This window comes from Tupaia chinensis, unplaced genomic scaffold, assembly GCF_000334495.1.
Source record: "Tupaia chinensis unplaced genomic scaffold, TupChi_1.0 Scaffold000037_17, whole genome shotgun sequence".
In the NCBI taxonomy this organism is placed as follows: domain Eukaryota; kingdom Metazoa; phylum Chordata; class Mammalia; order Scandentia; family Tupaiidae; genus Tupaia; species Tupaia belangeri.
This window is the reverse complement of record NW_006159475.1, coordinates 659,843-671,134: the sequence shown is the minus strand read 5'-3', so window position 1 is coordinate 671,134 and position 11,292 is coordinate 659,843. Positions and strand designations below refer to the sequence as shown.

Sequence of the window (11,292 nt, the reverse complement as noted above, 5' to 3'; positions counted from 1 at the left end):
TGTGATTCAGAAGAGGCAGGAGAGAAAGCCGGGACCAAGCTGTGCAACATTAAGTATCCTGGCTTTTATCTTATTACCCAGGGAAAGCCATGAAAGTGTTTTATGCAGGAGGCGTGATAAAGAAAACATCAGATTTGTTTTGAAAATATCATTGTGGCTGCAGTGTGAATGGACTGCAGGGGTTTGGGCGTGGGTGTGGTGAAGTGTGTTAAGCCAGGATTGCAGAAGATCAGCAAGTTGGGAGGTGAAGGACTTGCAGACTGTCCAGAATGTGGGGTTTCTGGCCCGGGCTTCTTAAAACATATTCCCAGTTCATATGGTAAGATACATCATCTCATCAGAGGAAGTTTTCCTCCTCTTACTCACTAGGGCAAGAACTAGGTCATCTAAAAATTATATTAAACTTTCGAAGACACTATACTTCGTGGAATGGGACTCAGGAGAATTAGTAGAAAGAGGGTGCTTTCACTTTCTACCCTCATTTCTATATTTTTTTAACAATAAAAATGGAAATTTAAATATAAATTTAAAAAACAAGGATAGAAATCCCATCAAATTATTTATAAATGGATATGGGTGAATTTTCTTTTTGCCCTTCAGGACTGAATTTTGAACTCAGGTGAGACCACCCAGGCCCGTTGTTTTTCAGGACTAATCTACAATGGAGAAAAAAATTAAAGAGTAGGATCTACATCCCACAAAGGAATGGTATTAGGAAGTATTTCAATTTATGGCTTCAATATTTACTAAATATTTCAAAAAATTTTGAATTGTTCTTAATGATATTTTCGATAAAAGCCTAAAATGATCAACAGAGAGCTGAGGCTAAACCATGCTTCTTCTTCAAGGAAGCATTAACTACAAAACCCAGAGAAGAAACCTAGCAATGACTTTGGATGAGACACTCAATGGAGAGCTCTGCAGCTAGCTGTACGGTTGTTCTTGTTCTTCTAGATACACATGATGTCTTTATCTAGGACAAGAATGCAAGAACTAGTGACCAATAGACTAGGATGTACGTAATTTTTGGTAACAAATGCTTTGCTAGGCAGAAGCAGGGGGTATCTAACAGCCTATTGAAAGTGTACTTAGCTGAATCATAGATTCACCCAGCATTAACTCATAGCCACATCTGGACACAGAACTGGACTTTTTCCTTCCAATAATCCATTTATCTTTTTTCATTTGCATTAAAGTGTCTGAGTTTCAAGTTCTACACTCCTACTTGTTATTTCAGATAAACACCATTTAGAACACTTCATATTTTTTTGCATCCCACTTATTAACATGGATGTGGAGAATCTGAATAGAAATCCAGGAAAGGCAGAAATGAAAAATTATGCATTAAAAAACAGATTGGTGGGCTGGCAGGTGACATGGTGGTTAAGGGCAATGGACTCCCACATGGCCAATGCAGTCTGAGTCCCAGACCCTGTGGCTTGCTTTCTCACTTTCCCACTCTCTCTCCCACTCTGGTCAAATTAAAATAAATAAGTAAATAAAAAAATAATTCCAGAAAAACAAACCAAAAACATCCGTTTACTTCCTGACATGGAGTAGTGATAGGGTGTACAAAAAACATTAACTGCAACAATGTATAGAGCTATACAAAGCACTTTCATATTCATTATTTTATTTGTCAACTACCCTTTGAGCCAAAGATCCACTCCTACATCACAGATGAACAACCATGCAGAGTCCTAACAACTTGCAAAGATTTAGATACTCTTATTATCTGACTTCAGATTCTTCTTCAGACACACAGAGAAGGAAAGTGAGAAAGCAAACCACCAGGTTCAGGACTCGAACTGTGGTCAGCATTGTGGGAGCATCTAACAGCTTAACCACCATGCCACCTGCTGTCCCATAGATAGTATTTTTATAAGGAGAAGAAAATTAGTGTCCATAACTTCATAGATTATATCTTGAAGTATATGGAAGAAGATATCGATAAGGTATTGGTAAGAGGGTTGTCTGTGAGGAGGGAAATAAGGTAGTTGGGAGAAGTGGTGGGCCGTTTTACTTTCTTAGAATGTTGGGGCTTCTTTTTTTTTTTTCTTTTTTTAACAACCAGTACAATAGGGATGAAATGTGCTACAAAGGGCAGGACTACAGTTATACAGTGGAGTGCTTTATGTAACTTGCTATGGTCTAAATGTTTGTGTCCACCCAAAATGCATGTTGAAATCCCAACTCCTCATCCTCCCCCTGGTCTGGGCCAGCTCCATGGCCTGGTGGTTAATGCAGCCAGATTCCATGTGACCAACTGCACGATTTGAGTCCCAGATCTGACTGCTTTGAGAAATATGCTAGGTATGTTTGCATACATGCCCAAATCAATCCTGAAGTGAGAGAGATGGAGGAGGGGACTGTAGTGTGACTGTTTCCCATGGGAGGTTCTTTCTCCTCTTCCTCTGTCTCTCTCTGAAGAGAACAATGTAATCTGTAGAAAAACAAACAAGCAAATCCAGAAATTCTAACCCCCCCCCAAGGCAATGAAGATTTGGGGAGATAATTAGGTCGTGGGGTGGAACCTTCTTGATAAGATTATAGAAAGCGCCCAGAGAGATCACTTTGTAACGTCAAAGAGAGAATATGGCTGTCTATGAGAAAGTGAGCCCTCATCAGAAACAGAATCTCATGAACACCTTGATCATGGAGTTTCCAGGCTCCAGAACTGTGAGCAATAAATTTCTGTTGTTTACAAGTCACTCAGTATATGGTATTTTATAGTAGCAGCTCAAATGGACTAGGACAGAATTCAAGAACAAGGAAGGACAGTTCAATTTCCTTGGAACCCACTAGGATACTGGGCGGTCGGTCCTCTCTGCATGTCTGACTTTTTGCTTCTTATTCTTTCTTTACTCTCTGGTTTTTTCAAGCCACAGCAAGAACACAGTCTCTAGCACAGCACATGAATTCAAAAGGTACATCCTCAAATCTTAGTTGTGAGTTCAAAAACCCTGAGAGACATCTGAATAACCAAGCTTGGTCAAGTGGATATCCTTTATTCAACTGACGCTAAGTAAGGAAAATAATCATAATAGTAATAAAAAGGAAGTCAAATAATAGGTAACATGCAGACCACTGTGGCCAAATGAATGACTGTAAATGTTCTGATGAAGTACCAAATGTTTTACTAAGATTATACAAAAACCTTTCAAAATTCTAATGAAACCACTATGTTATAATAAGGTGTAAAATCTGGCCACTGGGAGCCTGAAGTCTGCCCATCCCGCTGGACTATGATAAATGCAGACAGACTCTTGGCTGAGACAAGTGAGTGGCTGAGGTTGTTACTGAAGTTCAGCTACTCTAATAGGTATTACTATTATAATCCTAGGAAAACAGGAACGGATATGCTCCTTCCAAAATATAAACCTTCAACTGTGGCTTAAATTTGTTGAATAAAGCCCTTAAGATGGTCCTCTATGATCCGGTCCCATGTACTTCTCATTCTTAAAACCTCACTGATCCTCCTAAATGTTTCCAAAGCATCTGGACCAACGAATAATTGGTCATTCATCAGGTTTTTTTTCCACTACATTGTGAGTCTCCATGATGGCAGCAACTGTTCGTTCTTTGCAGATATATCTCCAACACTTAATATTACATGCTGGACACAGAAAGGATGCTCAGTAAGTACTTGCTAAATGAATCAAGTGCCATGAAATGTTTGTAGTCCCCTGAAAAAACATGAAATTTTAAAGGCTGGAAGACAGAGAAAAGTAATTCTCACTTAACAGGAACACATTTAATCCCTGAATGTACAACTAGCTGGGCTAAAATTCTGACAATGTTACAGAAATGAAACTAAGAATCAGGAGCCAAATAATAGCCTTTGAACTATAATTTGTTTTTAAACCAAATCCTTTAAAGGTTTTCCAAGATTTAAAAATTCTGGCCTCTTAAAAGTCAGAACTAAAATTTGTTTGTACTAGGAACGTGCAGTGAAATCACTCTTTGGGCTAGCAGGTGGTGTGGAGGTTAAGGTACTGAATCTCACATAGCTGACTGCGGTTCAAGTCATGGTCCAAGCAAGCTTGGGGATCCTGCTGAGTGCGTGTACATGCCCAAAATCCTGACAGGAGACTGGAGAAGGGACTGTGGTATAGCATACTCCTTGAGGGGTGATTTCTCACTTTTCCTCTCACTGTCTGTCTCTGTCTGGTGAGTGTATACATCCTATAGCAAAAACTAAAAAGAAAAAAAAAGCAATCACTCTTAGTTATTGCAAATGGTGGATGGATTCTGAATTATTTCAGGTAGAAAGCAACCTTATCAATATAAAAATCATTACTATAACTCAAGTGCTCCATTTGTGAGTGAGGCATCCTCAGAAAAGCACAGTATTTTATACTCCTTGGAAACTTTAAGCTTTTATAATAGCCCTTCCAGCAAACGAAAGCATTTTAGATCAAACAGCATCATTCAAGGTGGAGTCTTAAATATTACTTTAACAGTATCCACAAAGAATCTTGGTTATTAAAATGACTTATTTTATTAAAAAAAAAAAAAAACTATGATTTTACCCACTGCAGGTAGAACTAGATTTTTAAAAAATAGCTTCCTCCTTTCATGAATTATTGTAAGATATGAAGAACCAAATTATTCTTTGGTTTTATTATTATGTGAAAAATAACACGCAGTCTAGTCAAACAACTGTAATGTTTATATTCCATTGCACAGAGATGGGTTATACAAATTAGTAACACAAGTTATTTCTTAAATTCCAAACATTTTCTAAAATATTATTACAGCAGATGCCTAGGATATTAAAACATCAAGGTGGAAATCATACTCTAAGTAGTTAAATATGACACTAAAAATATTGCACATTTTAATTAGAGTAAAATTAAAATGTGTGCTCAAATGCTCTAATAAACTAGGTAGCAGGGCAACTAACAGCTACAAATAAGTCACTGTGGTCCATCTTTACATATGCATATATATGATGATTCTTTAGATAACCCCTCCTCTTGAAAATACACAACTAAAACATTAAAATCTGGATAAATGATGTAAAGAAATTTTAATTCTTCCTAACACCTAAGATCTATGGTGAAGTGTGCTATTATCTATGACTTCATATAATTACTAATTCAAATATAAAAGACACCACACTTGGAAAGAAGAAAAGATCTTTTTAAAGGTAATGGTTTTAATTGAATTAATGAGATGAAAAGATAGTGAAGCCCTTGCTACTTACATGAAAGAAGATTTTTAAAAATAATCACTGCACAAAATACAAAGGGGGGGGTTATGCTGTGGTATTAAATTTTTCTCCATAATGATTTTCTTGACGATTCAAGAACAAATTAAAGTTTCCACGGCAAATTTGTTTTCAAAATGCCGAATTGTGACACAATTGCTGGCTTCACGTTTCTGAATACCTGTTTGGAAGAAAAAATGATGTAAACTTTTGATCCTTTATGTGTAAGTATGTGCATTAATCTTCATAGTTTTTACTTAGACATATAGAAGTATGTCACTAAGTTCTATAGTTTGAATATGGTTATACTGGCTAAAAATAGATTTCTTTCTTTCTCTAAACTAAATATTTTAACACTGCATAGCAACAATACAGATTGCTAATTTATGAACTTGAAGCTATTGACGATAGACTTCATCTTGACTATCGCAGTGTTTGCATGACCATGTATATCCATAGAAACACAGAACCGCACATTAAAAAGGGCAAATTTGATTGAATACGTGAATCTAACTTTAAAAAAAATTATGAACCAAGATCATTTTAAAATGCAGGAAACTAAGCAGTCGATTTCAGATGACTCACCGGCCCAAGGTGAGAGAACACTGCTATTAAAAGTACTAATAAAAAGCCAGGAAGGCAGTTTTACTGGGTGGCAAATTCCAAAGAAATCATACCACAGTGTATTTGAATGGCATTTCTTCTATAGCTCTGTCACATGTACTTGCACTTTATTTTTTAAATGATTTTGAAAAGAAATAGAGAGATGCTTTTATATTTATTTTTTAGGTGAGAAAATAAAGGATAAGGATTTGGCAAAGTGGTATTAGTTGTGTCAACGCTCATAATTCCTCACCCAAATTCCTTTCTCACTAGTCTATGATTACCTTTAAAGTACTCCAAAAGGTAGAAAGCCTGTTTAGAATCCAGATCTCCTAGGAAGAATGGGTCTCAAAGGACCCTCTGGACCCTTCTTGATGGGATAAAAAGAGACCTCAGAGAGATCACGATGTGAGGTCAAAGAGAGAAGATGGCTATCTATGAGAAAGTGGCCCTCATCAGAAATGGAATCTTATGGCATTTTCATCATGGGTTTTCCGGTTTCCAGAACTATGAGAAATGAATTCTTATTGTTTATAAGCTACCAGAATGGCTGCACTAAAGTGGCAGGAAGGAAAGCCGGACTGGATGACTATGTGGAGAGTGAGTATTAGCAACTCAAGGCAATGGCATTTGACAATGACCTTTCCTATCTGAAAAGAGTGAACTTAGAATTGAGATAATTCTACAGAAATCTGGAAATATGATATAGTGACACAATATAATTTTACTTTCTCATTCATGGCAAGCATATTGATAACAATGATTAGGCTTCACTCATCTAAATCTAATTTAACATGATAACATACACTAAAAGAAAACTGCTAACATTATAACATTAAAACATTACCTTTAATAGTTTCTCTGCGTTGCAGCTTATAAGTTTCCTTGTCATGACACAGTCGATAAATAAAGAAACCCAGGTGATCCACATTCTCAATGCGATCAGTAATAACCATGTGCTCATGAATCAAATATGACTGAGGCAGATAGGTTCCAGCCTACATTTAGAAAAGAGTATATTATATATGAATATTGCAAAACATACACTGGGCAGACTAGAAATACAGACCAAATTTTTAGAGATTTTAGTATGGAACAGAGGTTGACAAACTACTATCCACCATTTGTTTTTATTTTTATTAATTTTTTAATCTACCAGAAGGCACATGTGCTTACCAGAAAGAAAAAGAGAGAGAAGGGAGGTGGGGGAAAGAAAGCACCTCTCAATGAGAGTATGGTCGTGCTCAAATTGTCTCTACCCTATTTCTCCTTCCTTTTGAGATTTGGGGCACAAACAAATGCACGTACATGCCTGGTGTCCTTTTCAAGTCACTGGTCCAGCACTTGAACTGTGCAGTCGGTCAGGTGGGACCTGGTACCCTTAACTACCAGGGCCAGCCCACATCATCTATTTTTATAAATAATGTTTTATTGGAATGTGCGCATACCCATCTGTTTACATGTCGCTCAGGGCATCAGAATTAAGTACATGGCTAATTTACTCTCTGACCCTTTAGGAAAACTTAACAACTTAAGAAATTATATTTTAATTTAAAACAAACATTTAAGAGAAAATGAAGAAAAATTAAAAAACCATGTGTATTAATTCCTCTTTATAAAATTAAAGCAGTGTTCTGGTAAGATGGGCTCCTACAGGGTTAATTTCTCAACAGTGAATTCCAAGACACTATAACAGCATCATTTAACAAAGAAAATTAAACATTTTTATACCTTGATGTTAATAAGCAACTCCAATAGGTTTCTAGGTGGCATAACAATGGAAGTGTTCAGAGGGATCACATAGCACTTATCCAGGTTGAGATCTAAGTAGGCTGTGAGTTTCTGGGAAGAAAAAGATACATTTTAGTCAGATTGGTATATTTAAGACAGGCAACAACTGGATTTTGTACCATTAAAATGGGCTGGCTTTAGAATGTGCACATCACTTGCATTTCAACGAATAAAGAAATTGGTGGGATATGGATGAAAATAGGAATGGGAGAAGAAAAATTATTGCTATTAGTAAAAAAAATTCTTACCACAGGTTTGTTCTGTAGTAAGTAATAACGCCTATTAAAATTAACTGCAAATACCTATAATTCGATTAAGAGATTTAGTTTAAATGCTTATAAGCCCATCTGTCCTCTAAGGCATTTATTCTTTTTATATAAAGATGAATTCTTGTCTTTTGTGTCTAGAACACCATAACCATCTTTACAGAACTGGAAAAAGTAACTTTGATGACCGTGTTCTGTGGTTAAGATGAGAACCCTGACTGAGAAAGACTGTCCCCACAGGATGGTTTTTGAGGACTGAGTTAAACCAAATCATGTAAACCCTGAGATTTCTAAGACCTCCGTAAATGTTAGCTATCACTACTTTCTTTTTCTTTTGGGTAAGTTTATTACCTTGAAGTAGGTAATTTCTCAAACTGGTTTATAAACATGCATCAGATGTGTTTATCAGGCAAAAAATGCTTGCAAAGCTAACTTGAATGATATGTCTAAACGTTCCAAATGGTAAGCTTATAGAGAGACATAAAGAGACATACTAACCACAGACAACATGTGAATTTCTGAATCTCTAAATCCTGGTTTGAATAAAACAAAAAATTCTTGGGACAAAAATTACTGGGGAAATTGAAATATAAACTAGATATTAAATACTACTACATTATCATGGCAATTTTGTTGGATGTGATGACAATGCTGTGGTTATGTAGGAGAATACTCTCATTCTTAAGAGGTACCAGCTTAAGTTATTTAGGAGTCAAGTGTCAAATGAGAAAAAAGAGAGATAATGTAAATGTGGTAAAATTTCATAACCAGGTGGAGTAGGTGCTCAAAAGCGGTAGGAAAATATAGAATGAAAACAGAAAAATAGATTAACAAAATTATTAATTTCTGAAATTGCTCTAAGAAATGGGAACACAAATGACCTCTAGAAAAATATGAGAGCATATACAAAATAACAATAATTTGCCAGCAAAGGAGGAATAGCCATGAGGAGAGTTTAACTGTAGGCAAGGTAAGGGGGAAGAAAGGAGAACAAGGCGAGAAAGCGGTCCGATCACTAATGGTCTGTTTCAGATAAAGCACCTCCCCAATGTGGACAGTTTATCCTGTTGGGCAGAGAAAACCTAGCCCACTTTTTAAAGGAGAAACCACACTCGAATACTGAAATAAAAAATATAAAAAGTGTAAGTCAAAGAACCTGCACTCGTCACTATTCTGGACATTTGGCTCACCTTGTTGAAGTCGTGGACAATGTTGGCAGGATCACTATCTGCGAACTCTGGGACAGGCACACTGATGAACTCAACCTCATCTTCTTCAAAGATCTTAATGTTCTCTTCGATTGTCTGGTAGCGAGCAGCGGGGGCATCGGCAGAAGGCTTGTTTAAGACATCATCTTTGATGTACTTTATTCCACAGTAGTACACGTCATCTGGCTATAGAGTTTAAACATGCAGTTCAGCACTTCAGAGTGAGACAGGTTTTTAAATGTAAGCATTACTTAAAAGCTCCACCTCTATCTAAATAGCATCTTGCTTGCAAACTCTTACTTTGAGATGACAAGTCAGACAGTTTAATTACAGCGTTAACATATTCTTTAAGATCAGGTTTTGAAGTATTGTTAAAAAAAAAAAAGCTTTAGAAGACAGAGACAGAGAAAAGCAGCTGATTTTCCCTTCACTTTCTGTGGTTGATAAAAATAGAATATTAAAAGCAATTACTCATCTGGTGACAAGTAAATCTGAAGCACACAGGCCTACTTTTACCGGTAGGCACTGTTTTCATAAGAGAATATATTCAGAAACCAGTGAAGTTTTTAAGAAAGAACATAATTTGAAAACTTTTGATGTGGTTCATGGATTAAATGATTTCTCAGGGATTCTTTCCCTGACATTTCCACATGCATACTGGTAATTCTGATTTTTCCTTAAACTATGCCACAATTAACAGAGGACTATTAGATTATAGCACATCTTTACAGCACTGTCTCATTTCTTTAAGTATATACACATACACACGCACACATACAATAAAAACAAAAAATATATAGCAAAACATTCAGGCACCAAATGCTCTCTCCAAACAGTGGAAATACAAATGATTTTGGAGGGGCAGACTTCCTAGGGATAAAGTACTTCAGTGGAATTTTAAAGGACCATTATTTCACTATATTATATCATATATATATATATATATATATATGGAGAGAGAGCGAGAGAAAGAGAGTTATTTTTTGCAAAAAAACCCATATTAGACAAAATGACTACTGTCTCTGTAATGTCTATCAATATGCCATCATCTCAACTAATATAGAAAGTGAGCATGAAGTTTATACCTCCTCTGGTGGAATGTCTCAAGATTAGTTATTTAATCTAGTTGTCAACTGTTTCTTCAAATCTTGAAATGTTAAAATACTTTAAGTAGTCAAAAGCTGCACAAGTAATTTTCCTGTCAAGGTAAATGGACAGATTTTCTCCTAAGACTACTTAGGAGAAAAAAACAAAACTTATAAAATTCTATGTTATAAATCGCCAGGATTACTATTAAACACTCTAAGTTATAAACAACTTTCATCCTAAGTTTCTTCTACATCACTGCTAAAGTTGCCTAATTCTATAGAGACACCAAGCACTTAGAAAGATAAAGATGTAGCATCAGTGTACACTAGGCCAAAGTGCAAAAGACCACTGAAGGGGAGCCCAAACTGGCTGTTAAGTGACGGTCTACCAACATGATGAATTTGTGGTTGAGGTATCTATTCAACTGGCAGCTGGCAATACTATACTTCTTAGCTACTAATTACGGTAGGAAAACAAGGATAGTCAACTCAATAATCTAAACCCTTTTAGTCAGCAACATTTCAAAACATTATTTTGCTTTCAATGACTGTGTCTAATGGGTTCAGCAAAATATGATCAGATTTTTAAATGCAGCTTTAAAATAGGACCATCACTTCGGCTAGAAGACACAGACCAAAAATATAGGCTTAGAGCAAGTTAGGGACAATTTTCTAATACACATAAAGGAAAGACCAAAAAAAAGGCCAAAAACAAGAAGTTTTCTGCTTACTTGAAGAGCAAAATATTTGTACAGATATGCTCCTCCTAGAATGACACCTGCAAGCATAAATGCAAGTCCAAAGCACATGCACCAACACCAGGCTCTTCTTTGGCCAACTGGTACCACATCATCTGGGTCCTAAAATACAAAAAAGATAATATCACATCTCCAGGCAAAATCACAGAAGACTCAGTGTTGAAAAGATTTTAAGGATCACTATTACTGTTATTATTTTTTTTGCTAGAGGGTGTGTGCACTCACCAGAAAGAGACAGAGAGACAGATAAAGAGGAGAGGAGAAAGCACCCTCCATGGGGAATGGTCACACTGTAATCCCTTCTCCTCCATCTCTCCCTTCTTTCCAAAATTTGGGCACACAAGTAGACACACGCTTGGTGTGCTT

The 11,292-nt window shown here is 36.3% G+C and overlaps 1 protein-coding gene across 1 annotated transcript in view; it reads right to left on the bottom strand.

Moving 5' to 3' along the window:
• Nucleotides 1-5,124: 5,124 nt before the first annotated feature.
• ITM2B (integral membrane protein 2B) overlaps nt 5,125-11,292 on the bottom strand; it is a 32,338-nt gene continuing 26,170 nt past the window's right edge. The window contains exons 3-6 of the mRNA XM_006140425.3: nt 9,063-9,266; nt 7,547-7,657; nt 6,663-6,813; nt 5,125-5,393 (exon numbers count right to left, since the gene is read on the bottom strand). Coding sequence (XP_006140487.1) covers nt 5,308-5,393; nt 6,663-6,813; nt 7,547-7,657; nt 9,063-9,266 — 552 coding nt within the window. The 3' untranslated portion in view covers nt 5,125-5,307. The remainder of the gene's footprint in view (nt 5,394-6,662; nt 6,814-7,546; nt 7,658-9,062; nt 9,267-11,292) is intronic.